This window comes from Trichophyton rubrum (assembly GCF_000151425.1).
Source record: "Trichophyton rubrum CBS 118892 genomic scaffold supercont2.1, whole genome shotgun sequence".
Taxonomy (NCBI): domain Eukaryota; kingdom Fungi; phylum Ascomycota; class Eurotiomycetes; order Onygenales; family Arthrodermataceae; genus Trichophyton; species Trichophyton rubrum.
In genome coordinates, this window is record NW_003456428.1 from 1451530 (window position 1) to 1468849 (window position 17320).

The 17320-nt window shown below is 45.7% G+C and overlaps 6 protein-coding genes across 6 annotated transcripts; all 6 read right to left on the reverse strand.

Annotated features, from left to right (window-relative positions):
* Nucleotides 1–356: 356 nt before the first annotated feature.
* TERG_11589 (uncharacterized protein) lies at nt 357–3593 on the reverse strand (the record flags this gene model as incomplete). Its single annotated transcript, XM_003238523.2, has 3 exons — nt 357–1103; nt 1180–1943; nt 2000–3593. The coding sequence occupies 3 exons, from the start codon at nt 3591–3593 to the stop codon at nt 357–359; spliced, it is 3105 nt and encodes a 1034-aa protein (XP_003238571.2).
* A 291-nt stretch (nt 3594–3884) lies between these two features.
* On the reverse strand, nt 3885–7298 carry TERG_11590 (uncharacterized protein; the record flags this gene model as incomplete). Its single annotated transcript, XM_047750683.1, has 1 exon — nt 3885–7298. One exon carries the CDS (start codon nt 7296–7298, stop codon nt 3885–3887), a length of 3414 nt encoding a protein of 1137 aa, XP_047605152.1.
* A 48-nt stretch (nt 7299–7346) lies between these two features.
* TERG_11591 (uncharacterized protein) lies at nt 7347–10236 on the reverse strand (the record flags this gene model as incomplete). The annotated part of the gene is made up of 2 exons (XM_047750684.1): nt 7347–9813; nt 9881–10236. The coding sequence occupies 2 exons, from the start codon at nt 10234–10236 to the stop codon at nt 7347–7349; spliced, it is 2823 nt and encodes a 940-aa protein (XP_047605153.1).
* A 1052-nt stretch (nt 10237–11288) lies between these two features.
* Nucleotides 11289–11864, reverse strand: TERG_00563 (uncharacterized protein; the record flags this gene model as incomplete). Its single annotated transcript, XM_003238524.1, has 1 exon — nt 11289–11864. The coding sequence occupies one exon, from the start codon at nt 11862–11864 to the stop codon at nt 11289–11291; it is 576 nt and encodes a 191-aa protein (XP_003238572.1).
* A 379-nt stretch (nt 11865–12243) lies between these two features.
* Nucleotides 12244–15402, reverse strand: TERG_11592 (uncharacterized protein; the record flags this gene model as incomplete). Its single annotated transcript, XM_003238525.2, has 3 exons — nt 12244–13279; nt 13334–13457; nt 14067–15402. 3 exons carry the CDS (start codon nt 15400–15402, stop codon nt 12244–12246), a joined length of 2496 nt encoding a protein of 831 aa, XP_003238573.2.
* A 379-nt stretch (nt 15403–15781) lies between these two features.
* Nucleotides 15782–16672, reverse strand: TERG_00566 (uncharacterized protein; the record flags this gene model as incomplete). Its single annotated transcript, XM_003238527.1, has 3 exons — nt 15782–16290; nt 16350–16455; nt 16649–16672. 3 exons carry the CDS (start codon nt 16670–16672, stop codon nt 15782–15784), a joined length of 639 nt encoding a protein of 212 aa, XP_003238575.1.
* Between the last annotated feature and the right edge of the window lie 648 nt (nt 16673–17320).

Below are 17320 nucleotides of genomic sequence, written 5' to 3' on the forward strand. Positions count from 1 at the left end.
GAACGATTGAATATTCCCATCTGACAGCTGTAAGCCGTGAGATTGGTTGTTGTTGAGAAATTGGCTTCACCGTGGTCACTGCTAACTATTTAATTAACTAACTTAGTTCTGGCTCCTTGGTCAAATGCTAGTTTCTAGCAGTAGTTAATTGAATATGATTTTTATGACAACCAATTTGATTGTAAAGAAGCCTTGTTGGCACTGATATTCTGGTATTCGTACATCTATGCTATCTACGAAGTCTTTTTTCTTCTCTTCTCTTTTACTTTTTAATTTTTCCTTTTTTTTTTTTTAATCCTTCTCAGCCAGTGACCGCTATTCTTTAGAATTCGTTCAGTGCCCATTAATTGTCAACCTCACTCAATGCGGTTTTGGTAGTCGCTTTCACTGCTGTCATCCATAAATATTTCCCGTTTCCCGGTCGATTCTCGCCTTTGATCGCCAGTATATTCTGGTTCGTAGTCGCTCGCTTCAGGACTTTCGACATTACCATCATCAGAGCTGTGATCCGTAGCTTTGAGCTTTGGAACATTCACTTGAATATCTCTGTCTGAAGAGAAAAAAGGACTCCTTTCATTTAGTGTTTTGCCCTGGCATATATATCCCATTGGCGAGTTGCTAAAATCCTGGCCCTTTCGCCTCAGAGCTAGCCACTCCTGGAGGAAAGACAGTGGTTTGGGAGTAAAGGTAGGATTGTTGGTCTGGATAACATTCTCTCCATCCATGTCTTGAGTTGGTACCTTGGATGCCATGTCGTTTTCCTCATAGCTTGGAACAGTTTCGACCGGTGAGCTTGTAAGCCCAAAATAGTGGCAGATAGGCTCGTACTCGGAATACTCAAAGTATACCCGACCAGCTAAGATCCCAAGTTCAATGGTAAGCCAGGAGGGTGGTTTCCAATTTTCAGGCAATGGTGGCATGGAGTAAAAATCCAAATTGCTAAAGTGTAGCATTCCACGGGTTACAGGAGCAGCGTAGGTCAATAGCCGAGTGTGAAGGTGTTTTGCGTTTTGGTGAAGTGGAATCAGTAGCTCTGCTTCTTCAGGAATGATGACAAGGGCAGCTTCTGTGGTGGGATTCCATAATATCCAATTCATTTGACGCTGAAGAGAAAGTTAACAGCTACGTCTAGCGGACCAAGGCTTATTACCCTATGAGGTTGAATCAGAGGCTACTTACTATGTAGCCATCGTTATACTCGCCAACAGGTAACCGCACGGTCTTGAAAAATTCTCTGGAGAGAAACAACTTTGACGAAGTAGCGCATGAGTTTATACCATATTTCTGACCGATTCCGGTGTTTCTCAAAGCAGTAAACGCTTGCTGGAACGCTGAGGAATAACTTGTCAGTGTCCCAGTACGACAAAATAATTCAATATCTTCGTGAAGGCCGGGGAAGTTTAGTGCCTTGAAACGCGGGGCTTTTTGAACTTCTCGAATGGCTTCAACTTCATATGCAACCTCCCGTTCTTGTTCTACTTCCTGTAGGGCGGAGCTGTGAACAGCATCTCCAAAATCCTGAAATCCTTTCTTTCGGTGCTCAAGGACCTTGACATGTGTTGCAATATCAGGGGCATAGGAAGCGACGGCAGCCTTTGACTTCACCTTTGCAATTGGCCTGAAAAGCTCTTGCAAAGTTTGCATTTCCTCTTGATGGAGAGCTTTGCAATATTGCTGCCGTTGGGTCTGGTCGGTCAAATATTTAGGGGTATCCACAGCAGCTTGCCTCCGACGGCAGAAATCCATCCCCTGTGAGAAGTATAAGGGCTGTATTTGCTCGATTCCAATGCAGGTTTGGATCAAAAGCCAGTAGATAACGTCAGCAGCTGTCACAGAAGCAGAGGCTGGGAGATTCCGAGAATCGAGTATGCTGTGATGAACCTCAGGGGGAGCGAAAAATGTAACCGACTGTGTAGTACCAAGCTGTCTTAGCCTCATGGCAGCTACGTATAGTTAGATCACCTCTCTTTCTTATGCAGGGAACTCGAATGAAGCTTACCTTGTACTGTGTGGTCTTTCGTTTGCCCTAGTCCCAGTGTAAGGGCCCCAACGGCACCTGCTGGAATCTTTAGATCTGTTCCTCGGGTATGGGCCTCATCAAGATACACAAGGCAGTCCGCCAGGTTCTCTGCATAAGGTGAAGCTAGAAGAGGAATCCGATAGCCGTTGCGATATATAATATAAGGCTTGTTCTCAGAGTTGAAATACATCGCTGCCGGGGCGCTAGGGTCCACTTTTAGCCACTCTTTTGCTAGGCTCAAATTATCCATCTCCAGTATTTGGGCACCTGCATCAATCAATATGCGTATCTCCATACGCTTCAAAAGAGCGAGGAGCCCCTTTTCTGTCAAACGCTTCCCCTCAGCATATTTAGCAACAACGTAGTTACGGGCCCGAAGAACAAAAGTTAGGACTTCAGCATTTGTGTGTGCTAGTGAGCTAAGGTCTTGTTGTTTGATTGTCAATGGAAGAATGGTACGGTTGTCATTCGTCCCACTAAACCCTGTTGTAATTGTTCCAAGATTTGCGTGAGGTGATGACAATGGAATATCCCATCCTGAAGCCTGCAGTTTCACTTTGAATTGCTTTGCATGTTTTGGAAACACAAACTGGTTTAGGAAATAGTTGATGACGGGCATTTGGTAGCGAAGGTGGACCCAAAGTTGATAGACTTGGGATTCATCCTCCGTGTTTATTGAGTTCCAATCTTGAAAAATTTTAGGGAGTGTCTCCGAATTGGTAATCCATTGTTCATATACGGTCGACGGGTCACTAGATTTCATTAGATCATCAAGGCACTGCCTCATTTGCGAAAGCTCCAAGCCACTAAGATAGAATGCCAAACAAGTAAAGAGTATAGCGACGTCAGGATGTCCCCATTCAGCTTGTTCAGATGGAACACCCTTTGCAATAAACGGGACTGCGATAGGATCTCGCAAGGGGTGAAGGCCGTACTGAACATTCCAACGCTTCTTGAGGGTTAATAGTAATATGCGATGAACTAGAAGCCCACGCAACAGATAGATATTTTGTCTTGCAGCTGAGTTATCAGGGAATAAAGATGATACTCGCTTAACAGTCTTAGGGGATATCGACACTTCTGAAATGAAGGTTTTGATGTCCATAATTTCGGAACGGCAACAACCTTGGACGGGGATTACAGAAGTTCGACCGTCGATGATGTCCCTAACTAAATAGGATAACAAAGCTTCCTCTGCATCTTTGCGTAGGAAGTAAACGATTGGGAAGCCGCCTTTAGGGCGTTGAATCACCTCGATACTTCCAGGGTATCTTTGCCAAAGTCCCCAAATGTGACCCGAGACGAGTTCTAGTAGTTTCTCTGCAGTTTGCCATCTATGAGGGTGGCCATCAACTGTGCACTGCGTGCCGCTAGGGTAAATGAGTTGTGTCCGAGGAGCAAGTGTATAATCACATTCGTCCAAAACATCACGGCAAACTGTCTGCATCCAATCATGAATTTTGATCATTCGCCTTGCTTCGGGCAACTTGTTGTCAACCAATGTCTGGAGACCACTAAGTTGAAAGGACATCATGTGCTCCGGGAGAGCCACAATAACACCGGCAGATGACATGATATCTTTGTGAAGTTTGAGATAACTATAGATCATATCTGTACTTGTTGGTGTTCTGCGGGAGAATGGTATATGTCTTATTTCCCGTCCTACCAGCCCCCCGAGTTTCCCCTGAAGTACCTGTGAAGTTTGAAGCAGCAATGCTTTAGGTACTACTACCCGTAGGAGTTTCGTGGTATCCGATAAAACAGCAGCTACCATAGGGATGATACAAGAAGTTTTTCCTAGATTCCAAACTATCAGTAAATAATCCAATAGCCTGCCACGCTACGTGCTTTCGCTACAGGAGAATTATTCCTCAAGAATTAAGAGCCGAAGCTGTTCTATCCCGACGCGGGAGTTCTTACCTTGACCCATGTTCATCTGCAAAACAGAATTTGCGTGCGAAGATGGAGCAATTGTTGCATGTGCAACCTCAACTTGGTTAGGCCTGATACAAATATCGGCATCAATTTGAAATAGCAGCCAATCTGGATGAAGTGAAGGATCCCAGTTGGAATGAGGAATACAATTTTTTTCCTCTCCAAGTACCTTATACTTTCTTCGCAAGTATGCATCCTTAATTCTAAGAAAGCGTTGTCTGTGAATAATTTCGACTGCTAGTGCGATAAGGCTTTCTTTCATCCCAGCTCCAAATTCTCCTTTGAAGGTGGAACGAAGGGGCTCAAGGAGGCTAACCATTGTCATGCAAGGCCATAGACCTGCGGGATGTAGCCAGCGGAAGCGCAAATCATTTTTATTGAGGGCCGACCTGAGGTGTTCGGCATGGGATTCAACCTTTTGTGTTGCTGACCCAATATTTGTATAAATTGTGGATTCATCAAACTCTTCACCAATTGGTATATCATTAGCGCTTTTTACACTTCTCAATGCCTCAAGGCTGGTCATCAGGTCATGCCCGTATTGCTGTCTAACCAATGAGGGAGAATCTTTGATTTTCCCAATTATTTCCTCCAGATCGAGAATGTGTGTAAAGCCTGAGCTTTGTGATGGAAGACTTGTTGGATTGTCAGAGCCGGTAAAAACACGTCTGATTCCCTCCTCCCGGGAGGCCTTGTAGGTAGTAATGGCATTTTTTGTAGGATGGGATTCATGGGTATAAAGCGTGCAAGCTTTGCGTAGCAGATTACCCGTAAGTGTGGGGATATCCTGTCCTCGAAACCCGGTGGGAAATATTTCAGTACTCGTGGATTTTATACAACAGTCAAATTGCTCAAACTTTCCAAAGTTACCAGAAACCAAAGTGGCTTGAACTTTGGCAAGATAGTTAGAAAGTTCTGAATTCTGGAATAGCCGAGACCAATCAGGGAGAATGATCTTTAAGGCTAGCTGGACATTTAAAAGCGGAAAATCGGGCATTCCCTGGATTCTTGGCTCAAGGCAAGGCCATTGAGCAAAGATATACTCTGAAAATGCGATTGCATTCGCTTCAACTCGTTTCTCGTGCTCTTTTTCAGCAGCTTCAAATCTCTTTCTAGTCTTGACGTTAAGCGGTAAAAATCCCCGCTCGTCCCCAGCGTATGGAGCACAGCAATTATTAATCAGTCTTCTCAGGTACACCACACTAGGTTGTTGATTATAACAAAAATGTTTATAATGAATCCAATTTGGCGGTGTCAGGGACTTTAGGCTTGGAATAGTGGCGAAAAGTAGCAAAGTGCGTATGATTTCCATGTCGGCGGAGTTGGAAAACGACATAAGAGCCATCGTCATCATGAGATGGTATTTATTTTTCTCCTCCGAATCACGGCAAAAATTGACGATGGAGCCCCATGACTCGTCAAACTGAATGTCAAGCATATCGCTGAGGAGTACCTTGTCGAAAACTGTACTATAACCTCCAATTGTAGGCCAGGATTCCATCCTTCGGATTAAATCAGCATGAGGCCCTGTGTTTGTTGACCAGTTTTTCACCAAACTGCTTATTTCGAAAACATTAGAACGACTTCGACTTCCCTGGAATCGATCTCTCGGTTTGTAAATTTCATCTTTCACAACTGGTAGATCGTCAAAGCCAGCGTTCGGCCGCTGGTAGGTATTCCCCCTCCTATATGCCCGAATCATCAAAAAATCATCACTGGCAGGCCGAACTTCCGGTTGATCGATGTCTTTGTTACCGAATTGCCTTAACGTTCTTTCTGTTTCAAGAATCTTCTCAACCAGAGATGAAAATATTTCGTGTTGAATCCATGGTGTTAGATTCTCATTCCATGTTGTGTGCTGAACAGTCTTGGAACCAGGAGGATAATAAACCCTGCCTGGGGCCAGAAGTGCAATAGTTTGAAGAGTCCCAAGCGGGCCGGGGTTCAACGTAGTCCACGGCTGGCTGTAGCCTGACTTTAGACAGTGAACCGCTTCTTCTGTTCCAGTACGCCCCGTCAGCTCATCCGGTAAAACAAAAGAGGTATATGCATGAAACTGAGCTTTGGCATATAACGTCCATGGTTCGACTGGGCAATCTAGTCTTCCAAGGGATGTATTTATGAAGAACCGGCCATAAGTTCCAAGGTTTTCAGCAAAGATACTAACGTGGATCCCGTTTTTCGTACATTGCAGAGGGCCCATGGGGACAATGATGCTGCGCTGTTCATTATCAATCACGTCGCGTAGCACAAGCTTGCTTTTCAACCCATACCATGTGCCTGCATCTTGATTCATGTCGATTAACGCATTTAGCTGCTTGCATCTAAGTAGCCCGCTTTTAGTAACGATGAAGTCGAGTTCCAAGCGGCGTAACTCCACGGATAAGTTTTTCGATGCAGGCTGATATATGGTGATGTATCCGGGGTGCTCAAATCCATCAAACACGTTGGCAATAAGACGGAATAACTGGCTATGGGGATCAATTAGAGTGACTGTGCGGCGACGAGCTTTCCGTTTGTAGAAGTCGACTTCCCAGTAACTGTCCTTATCGTACCATATATCGGGTTTTCTCCTGATTTTGATAGTCCCAGAATTTAGATCAAGCCAGTGAATGCAATTTTCAACCAAGGAGCCAGGGAGGTCAAAGCTTCTCCTGTCCCCGAATATTTCATAAGGGAGGAATTCGTAAAGCGTGCGCCTACTCTCAGCTCGAACAAAGGGTTTACCATCACGGAAGCCAATATGGATTCTTTGCTTCTTAACTTCAAATGGAAGGACGTATGACATTCCATGGAGCGATGAAGGGTAGACCTGAAGCCTTTGGTTTCCAAACAGACGGTCGAGGATCACGGCGTTTCTGTAGTTTGCGGGGAGTGTTGCTAATGGTTCGCCGTCGACAAGTAAATGTCCTTCAAGGAAATGAAAATGCACAACTTGTCTTTTGGTCTGATTCGTCGGGTTTATCACGAGTTGGGCCCATTCGTCGCCGCCTAGAAGCTGAAGGTTGGACATTTGCCCCAGAAAAAGTGTGTTTTGTGCCCAAATATCTGTCAATACAGCACCTAGACTTCCAGGGTGATTTTTGAGAGATTGTAATAGTAATGGACGCATTCTGTATACCATTTTCAAATCTCGAACAAGCGCACGCCACTGAAAATGTGATAGCGATTTCAAGTCAGGGGGAACGTTGTCTTGAAGTGAGATAGAAGCCTCTATAAAGCATCGGATGTCATTTTCAGCCATGTCTCCCGTGTATCCAGGAATATTCTCAGGGTAGACCGCAAATGTTCTCCTCAGTAATAAGGCAACGGTGAAAGCAAAGTCGGAATAGTTTTCAATCATGCCTGGCTCACGAGCAGCACAATTTCCTTACGCACAGCCGGATCCATTTCAAAGGGTTTCTTGAATCTTTTTCAGTAAGGTGATTGCCTTGTCAAGGATTCTCAGTGGAGATAAGGCACATAGCCGAAGTATCAACGTGATCAACATCTCCATGCAATCGGTCTCGCGCCAGTTTAATGCAATCCCAATTAGTCTTTCTTCGAGTAATTTGATTAGTCGGTTACAGAAAGTCTCATCACGGAAGATCTTGTGTACCACTCGAAAGATATCATTCGTATCTCTCGGCCCTGCCTGTATTGCAAGTTGACAAATCAACGTACAAGGGCCTTTAGTGCTGAAGTTCAAGTTTGAGGAACCAAGTTCAATAAGGATTGTAGGCCAACGTCTGACCACGCCAGAGAACAGAGACTTGTACGCCATGAATTCGTGGGCATTCAGTCCCGGCGGACAGGAAGACTGACTGGCTAAAATCTCATAGGACGAGGAGCCAGACAAACTGCCTGGAGGTGTTATGGATGAGAATGGTGAGTTCGTCAGGTTGGGCATCTGAAGATGGTGGGAAAAGCTTGAAACATGGCTTTGCCTGTTAGGAAAGATGTTATTGGTGGTGTCATAGTATCTAACCCTTAGATTATTGTCGAAGCATATGTCTTCCAGCCTTACTGGGAAGTAAACTCCTCTGTAATGGGTAGATAGCAAAGATTTTGTGGTCGATGCTAGCACAATTCCCACTGAGCTTCCAGTAACAAATTTACTAAGCTCCCGATACTCTGATACCAATAACCTTGGATACGCTGGGGGTTGTTCGTGAGGGCATGCCACGATACCAAATAGCAGCCAGGTTGCGTTACGATAGGACTTGAATGGCTCTGGACACTGTAGCTCAAACAGCACCGCCTTAGCATGGACTGGATTTTCTGGAAGCGGGTGTTCATGGATTTGGATAGTCATGCGGTTGGCACGATGTTGGTTGTCGCACTTTTCACAATTTTTGTCATGGTCTACCCCTCCATGCCGATTGTTAATATATGTGCAGGATGATAGTGCAATTTTCTTCTGCAGAGCCTCGAATATCTCACTTTTTTGTTGCCACTCCTGTACTTTTCTGTCATAATTATTTTGCGCTTGGGATTCAATCTTTGAGCGGAGGTTTTGAAGCCTCAAGGAATCTTCTGATAAATCAAAATATCTTTCGGCAAAACATCCTGCGGTTGGATCATCAAAAATTGTCCTTCGAGACAGGCTCCGCGTACATCGGGTCTCTATGTACTCCTGCACAGCATTCAGACGAATTGAATCTTTAAGGCTTGATAACTGCAGCACATCAAGAAGGCCCGATGAAATCCCAGGGTGATAATCGAGCAGCAAAGGGTAAAGTTTGGTGGCAAATTTATCAAGTTCCACCCATAGTACCATCATATGTAATATCATGATGCTCTTCTGCTCAGGATTGCCGTTATATGCCGGTTTAGCCTCGTTATAATAGTTCCAGATCATGACTGCCAGCTCAATGCAGGTTTCTTCTGCGGAGTTGTCCGGAAATTTTAAGGCTTCATCAGATACTCTCTCTCGTTCTGAAAGGGAATTATAATTGTTGGCAAACTTTTTGAAAGCGTTCGAACGTTTAGGAGTGAAGTCTTTTACCGATGGGTTATTTGAAGTCCATGAGCGATCTATTCTGTATTGCGACAACACATTTTCAATCTCTTTCTGGCTATTTGTTAGAGAAAGATATTGCGAATTTTCATCTGCATGGAGTGGAAGCCGTGGAATCTTGCGTTGAATGCTTCTTTTGAATGTATTCCAGATATCAGCGACATGGTTTCTAGCGTTACTGATAGAGGTCTGGAAGAAAAGCTCAAATCTGTCAAACAATCGATTATATGTCACTCTGTCGTTATGGAGCGCTTTCTCACGATCGACCTCCAGTTTTGCTAAACGTCTTGCTAGCTTGGCGGTAAGCAGTGAAATTCGGTCTGGCGAGAGTGAGTCGGTTCCAGAACCTAGAATGGCCGAGAACATGAGGCAAAGAAGGAACTTATAGTATGCTCGTCCTTTCGTGGCACCAAATTGCATATAGAGATGTCGTTCAATTCCCACTCTGAGAACCAGCCAAAATGGTAGTCTCCTCCATGGTTTGCCACCTCCGGGAGCCCACGAAACTTCATCACGGACACGTTTCCTTAGTAGTGGAGGGAATGCTCGAGATCCATTTGCTTCCAGCAAAGTCATTAGCATCTGCGTGATTAAAGCAGGATCTGTAGTATCACGGTTCTCGAATGCGACTGAGCCACCTTTCAAAACACCGGCAGCGAATCTCTTTATTGATTCTGTGCTCGCACTTTCTAGGAAATTGGACAACGACTCCTGGAATGAGGGTTGGGTGAACATGGTATTGGGAATAACAACAGTTTCGCCTGGGAAATCCCATTGGAGTGGGCCTTCCGCAGAGAGTACTTTTTCAGACACGGGTGACGCCTCAAAAGCTTCAAAGGTGACTGTCTCCTCGCCATCCCTGTAATAGCAGAATCGGATATAAACAGTCTGAACAACCACCAATTGGAGGAGAAGCGAAAGCTTACCGTTCATTCTTCCATATAAGTAGCCCAGCATTTTGCTCTTTCACGTGAAGAATTATAGGAATATTTGGCTGGATTGTTTGGAACTGATGCAGGAGCGTGGATTTGTCCAATTTTCCACGCAGATTGGTGGCTTTGCAAATCTCGAGAACATTGAGAATAGAACGTCCAACGGTACTGATCTCTGTATCGGAATCTGCTTTGAGGGTAATAGACGCGGTCTGAAGAAATTCTAGAAGCTCGCATCGGACATCATCCTCGCAGACTTCCTCCTTTCCTGGCAGGCGAGGCGGGAGCACTATATGATTAGTCACGTACTCAAGCTTAGAGCAGGTAGAAGGGGGGTAATGCTGCTTCATGACCATCAAATTGCAGGGCAGACGTTAAGAATATTGAAGGATGCTTGAGTTGGGCTTAGCTGCTCGCGTCCTTCGCGAGAAATACTTTGTTTGAATTTTTGTGTGGGAGGGGAGAAAGTGTAGGAAAGAAATCAAAACATACAGAAAAAAGGGCTCTACTAGAACTAAGCAGCTACCCGGACGGAAACTTCCATGTGCAGTGGCAATTGCATACGGCCAAACCCCCTAGGGAATATCAAGCGTTCCATAGGTCACTAAGATAGCCATACTTAGACATATCAAGATCTACCGCTGTCTCGGACCTTTACTATCACTCAGATACCTTGATATATACCGCTCTTTGGTTGGTTGCATTTTGCAATGGCTGAGATATTGGAGCCAGCCTGCAATATCCCGTTTTTGTCATTTACACCCCCTGGAACCTCTCATTGGCAAGTTGAGTGCGGATGATGGCTCCTTAGGGGAATTCATCACAAATTCATCCAATCTTAGGGTCCTTCGACGGCAAGTCAAAGTAGTTAATCGCAATTGATCGTAGCTGAAAACAACGCCATAATTCAGCGTTGTGAAGAGTTGAAGTTGCCATTTTCTACTTTTGGCGCAGGTCAGGTATTAGTAACACCCGACGCTGACATAACTAAATTCTCTCATTCCCATTGGTGCGCATTATAGTTGATCCTTCCCTGACGCACGGACCATAAAATCCGTCACATGACAAATATGGATTGACTTACGTAATTCTCCTATCCTCATTCTCTTTTTCAACCGAAGAAAAACTCGCAGCGAATTCACTTGAAGCCAAAGAATCTATCAGTTGTCTTTTGGGCTTTTACGGAGCAGTGGCAGATGGCACTGGACATATATGCCTGATACTCTGTACTGCCGTGGCAATTTGAACGGGTATCGGCTAGGAGCGTTTGAGGATACGCGCGAAATCTCTGCACGAATATTGATTAAGTCACTATTATTGAGATGCATAACTGCCTAGCTCTCTATCAACTTCAATTCAATGCATAACAAACCGACATCAACATACAGAGTACATCTGTTGCCTATACACAGCTCCCCGGCCCCTTGCGGCCCAGGATATATGCATTCCCAATCTCGCCCAGCACTTTAACGTCCATCAGTCTCTCATAGTACTTTCCCGTATTCTTGTCACCAGTCATCAAAATGAATCGTCGCAAGTGTTTCATGCCGTCCAGCACCTCCTTGATACACTGGACTAAAAATGAACCCAGTCCTTTTCCTTGGTACTCGGGCATGACGAACACATCGGAAAGGTAGAAGAATGTTACATTGTCTGTGACCAAGCGGGCGAAACCGATCTGCTTCAGAGGGGAAGATTGTTCTGGAAGCGCTATTTTGGATGCTTCATGATTCCCGCTATCTGCCGTAGCATCGTGGATTCGCTCGAATAAACCGAAACAAAGCGAGGAGTCGATAGCCGTCTGTAGTTCTTCCTCGGGCATAGATTTGGCCCAGTATATATAGTCTTTTTCGAACTCTTCGTTCATCATCGTAATTGAAAGCAGTGATTTGTCCATGGAGACCAGGAATTCTTTCTGCTCCCCGTGTCTAGTGGGGCGAACCCATGTCTTTGGGGTTGTGACAGTTGTATCCGGCATAATGAGAGTGTTTCTTGTTGTTCTTGACTTATAATTTCAGGCTGCCTTTCTTTTTGCCTTGACGATAGTAGTCGCTTTTATTTTTCAAATGCTGTGTTGGCTGATGATAGCATTTTTTAGGAATTTGCTTAGTTTGATGCTCTGACTCAATGGTATCCGTTAGAATTATCATCGTATTCAGTTCAGCACCGTCGCCCCTTGGCTAATTTGTCAAGATGCCGAAAAGCCGAGAAAGATCTTTGACTTCTTTAACGAAGCCGAAAGGCTTGAGACCGCAGGATTCGTCTGGTTGAATTCTATCTGTATGAACTGATTGATAACAAAGCCATATATTCGCAACGATGATTATTAATTAGACTTGTTCTGAAAGCTATATTAACTATTCCTGGACTCTGAAATCTGGGGTTCCGGCATATTTTGCCACTGACTTCTCTACAGGACCAAAGTAACGGTGGAAGCTCTGCACCAACAGAGCCTCACTCAATTGCATATGGCGGCCAGGTATCGTTAGGAACTCTAAGCGAGACTGCTCATCCAATACCTTCAGCCCAAGCCAGTCCTCTTTATACATTGGCCGATCTTGCAGCTTCGTATGTTCTCCTGACGTGGCGTTAACCTCTGTGAAAAAAGCGCTCTCTTTCGGGATAACAGTAGTGTCATCCTTGAACATGTACATCACAAACTTGTTCAATTTCATCAGATTCTCCCTGTACTTCGTATTCTTTACTGCCCTCTCATTGTTGATATCAGCGAGAAAATTGCTGTACTTCAGGTAGTTTTCCAGCTCCTCTGGATCTCTGAAATACTGCGCTGGAACCAGCCCAGACTGAGCAATGCTAGACCATGTTCCGAATCGCAGTAGGGCATTGAAACTCCAGCATAGCCAGTCACCAGAATCCTTGCATGCTGTAAAGCTCGCGATCCCATTATGCTGGCTGCCAAACGTGACCAAGTTGTGGACCGGAGGTTTGTTGCAACGCTGGGTGTATGCTCTCAGGAACTGACCGCCTTGCGAGAAACCAAGCGCATTTATACCTGGCGCGTTGCTTATTACGGGATCCGATGCCAGCGTCTGGCAAACCTCGTCGACCTGGGCAGTAACGTTGCCAAAAAATGTGGCATCTCGGTCCTCGGTCCCAGTCGCGCCGAATCGAATGAGGTGGACGTGCGTGCCTGGGTTTGTTGTTTCTGCAAGTCGCGCGATACTTTTCATCCCGTCATTTGCATAGCTGTCTCCCAGGCCATGCCATATCACAAGAGGTAAGGTGCCGGTGGCAGGCCGAGCAGGGGATGAGAGGACGACGGAGGCGAGGATGGAGAGGGAGGAAACAACAGATATAATCATGCCGCTCATCGGTTCAGCCGTAGTGTTGGAACTTTTCTTAAACAACCATGATATCGAAGATCTTTCGAGGCTGTTTGCCCACCTTCAGCGTTGTTATGATCGTAAGGCTGGAACCTTAACTAACGAGTTACTAAGCCCCAGGCTACCTCCAGTACCTACCTCATCCATCTGAGTGAGCTCCGGGCAGGGATCCGGTCCACAGCCGGGCCGTCGGCGCTTGATGCCGAAATTGCGGAGCCGATACACGTCTATCTAGGCAGCTGTAAGCTACCCAGCACTGCAAAATCAGTCAGCCATTGAAACCAGCTATGTTAGCCCAAGTACTTTACGAGTAAATGCAGCTCTACAAGATTCAGGAAACTATTCAAGAATTTCCAGTACATTATCAATACTTACATTTTGATACCGCCATGCCTTCGCATTCCCCTCACAAGAGGCACTTTATATCCTCTGCGACGGTAACTCTCGAATAAAACTCCCAGATAGGATCCTCCCAGAACGTTGGGAACAGACAATTGCCGTATCTGGTTGGTGAGACTGTAGGTTGACAAGGCCACGTATCTCACATACGGGACTTGTATGCTCCCGGTCACCGAAGATAGGGTCAACAATAGATCCAAGGAGTCCTTCCCCCTACAGTTGCCATTATAAAGAACATTCCTTCGATATATCAAATTCCTGGCCGAATACAAAAACCCTATGGTTTTGAACAGCTGGCGTGGGAGTTGAAGAATTAGCGCGTTGATAAGAGATTGCTTTCGATGATGACCTAGCAAAATGCGTCCTCGGTTGAGGGCTACCATAAAGAATTGAATTATATACCGGCCTAGTCAAATGACGGTACCGTTGATACTCACATCGGTTAACGGAATGTTGCTTTTTGTTCGACTGTGGGGAGGATATTGGGTGATAAGAGCGGTAACTGGGATCACTTCTAAAGGGCGATGGGATAGTGTTACGCCAAAAAGTGGCTTCGTCAGAACAGGATGTTGAAAATCCTCCTATTTTAGATTGTTTCACACCGCCAGTTACCTCTCTCTGCCGTATCATGGCAGTGTTGTCACCCCACGAATATTCTAAAGAGCATCCGTTCAGGTTGCCTGCTACTTCCCTCCACTTAGAGTTTCGCGGAGATATATCTTGCGCTTGGTATCCCTGACTATGGTATAACATGGCTCTTCTCCGAGACCAGTATTCATCTGCATTCTTTGGTGACTTCATCCTACTATCTTCTTCTGGAGAACTCAAACTGCTGGGTTTATAAGACGACGGTGGCACATATCTTGTCTGGCCATCGATTGTAGCAAACGAGCCACGGCGATCTAGAACGGGAAGGTTTGATAGATCAGAGCTTGGTGAGGTATCTAGCCGTTTACTCAATTGTAATTGGTATTGCTCGTGGTCGACACGATTACTACAAGCAGCATACCGCGGTGTCTTCATGCCTGACTGACATAGAGAGCGCGCATTGCGCTTTGTAGATCTAATAGACCTATCTCTGCTTTTATTGTTATTAGACAATATCGGCCCCACTGATTCCTGGGCTTCCATGTACATTTCATTGTAGAGAGCCTCATACTGAGGCTCTTCTTGTTGTTGCTCAATCCATACACTAATATCATCAGAACTTAGATGATTTTCAGGGTATAAGTGTGGTTGTGCAATATTTCGGCGTTTAATCGGGAGAGAAGGGGGTCCTCGGTGAGGGAAATACCGGCTGGGGCATCTTTCATAAGACAACGACTCCCTTCTTCCAAGTGTCCCTTTATCTTGGCCACATGGTGTATGTGACCTATGTGATCGTGATAGGCTAAGACCTGCCCAGTCTTTTTTATCAAGTAGCTTCTTTCTCATCTCTTCAATTCTAACCGCAGGGGAATCTATCAAATTCGACTTGGTTATCTGAGAGTGACAATGGTTTTTTGATTGGAGATCTTCAGTATTTGAATATGCTGGCTGTTTTGTTTTCTGAAAGCTTGCTCCAAGGTCGTCAACTGCTTGGGTGGTGCCAGCTTGTCCATCATAGCAGCCTTCCTTATCCGTTGCTCCAGTAGCAGCCTTGAATGACAGAATATCTCGCGGCCTATCTACCATTCGTATTTTAGCTTGAGCAACACGTTGTCTCCCAACGTTTTTAGATGATGACTTCGTCTTGTATGAAGATCGATGGAGACGACCTCCAGTCCAGTTCATCGTGCAAGTGAGCAAGAGTCAGGGAGGAAGTATCCACTAATCCTTCAAACAAGATTCTAGAGAAATGCAAGGCTGTCTTGTGTTTTGTCTGGTTTGTTCCACCTTTGCTTCAAGGCTGTTTTTGTGTTTGTAGTTGGTGGCCAAGATGACTTCGCCTTCCAAAGTTACTCAGTATACCACTTACCTACTTTGACAACCGTGGATGATTACTGACACGCCAACGGATTGGCTGCTCTAGCCGCCTACTATGGAATGTATGGAATGTTCAAGTTTAAAGAAGAAAAATTATTTCATTGTTGAATTTATTTACATATGCATCGAAGTCAAACAGCAAGGCCTTCAATCTTAGCAGCTATACAGAACTTTTTTTTTTTTTTTTTTACCAGACCGTGTGAGTCGGCTCTGGCTTTGGCTCCTTGGTCGGCTCCGGCTTCTTGGGGGCCGGAGAGGAAGTTGGTGGAGCCTTCGTGGGCTCCGGCTTTGGAGCTGGCTCAGGGTCAGTCCCAATCTCAATACCGTACGTAAACTTGAGTTTACGGACGCGGCCGATGATCGGCCAGAGCCAGTTTGGGATGGTGGCCACGTTAAGCTCCTGCTTGAGGAGCTGAAGTTCGGCCTCCGAGCAGGTGCCAGCGGCGCATCTGGCGACGCTGTCCTGATCGGCATGGTCCATCCCCTCGAGGATGGTGTTAACGTCGGCCTCAGAAAGGCCTTCGTCACGGCGAGCCTTGCCACCTTTGGCAGGCTCGATCTTGGAAGAGATTTTCCATCCCTTACCAGATGGATCGTCCTTCACCATCTGGGCGGCAGCTCGAAGCGCCGCGAGATCCTCCTCCGAACATTCTCCAGCCAAGCACTCGACGTGAAGAGTCTTTGGCTGAGGCTCTCCTGAGGTTGAGTTAGCATAAGAAATTGAACATGAGAAGAGTTGCTATGTTCCTACTTACCACGCCTCGCAGTCTTCACTGGCATGCCAGTGGCTGGCTGCAGCAGGGCAAGCCCTGCGATAGCAGCGACGGTAATCTTGCTAATTGCCGGCATGGTTGGTCCGGCCTATGTTGTGTTATTAACTACAAGTCATTGTAGCTAAGGGCGAGGTGACTTACAAGTGATGTTGGTGGTTGGGGTGTATAGGAGAGTGGATGATAAGACTGGTGAGGAACTGTGACTGTGACGGGAAAAGCAGTGATGGGAAAGGAAAGAAAAAAATTCGAAGGTGAAGAGGTTGAGGACGAGATATTTATACCTTTTTGAAGGAGAGTTTTGACATAAGATGGCCACGCAGTTCGAGGACGAAGAGAGCACGCCATCATGAGGGTGATGTCCATTTGGTATCCGGTCATAGACGGGAAGGCGGTATGGCGTCTTCATAGCAGGGTCACAGCATACGGAAGGCAGGAGAGTGACCACGCCACCATGGGCAAAAGGGTAATATCAGGTCTGGCTGGAGCTGGTGTGCCGTCATAGACTGCAATGCGACATGTCGCCTTCATGACAGTAGGAGAGAATATTGCACTTCGTAGAAAGATGAACACCTTGAAGTGCCCTAATTTAAACGCCTTTCAAACACTCCATGTAAGAGGGGTCGCCCTTACTCCCCCTATTCCTTAAGAAATATAACTATTTCTGTAGATCTTCCGCGTACATCCTAACAGGGAGACACCGGACCTCTAGAAAAGAGACCTTCCGGCGTATATCCTATCAGGCAGCCTTACTGTCAGCTTGGTAAGGATGCAAAACCAACGAGAGTAGGAGCTGTGATGATGTCATTGACTAGATGTTAGAAGTGGTCATCAACTGGGACTCGGTACGTATACCGTCATCAACTATGGGAGAAAGTTAAGGGGAAAGAACAAGCATTTCACGGAAAGCTTGGCTGTAGAAAGTTTGGGAATCAGAACGCGTATACGCTAACGAA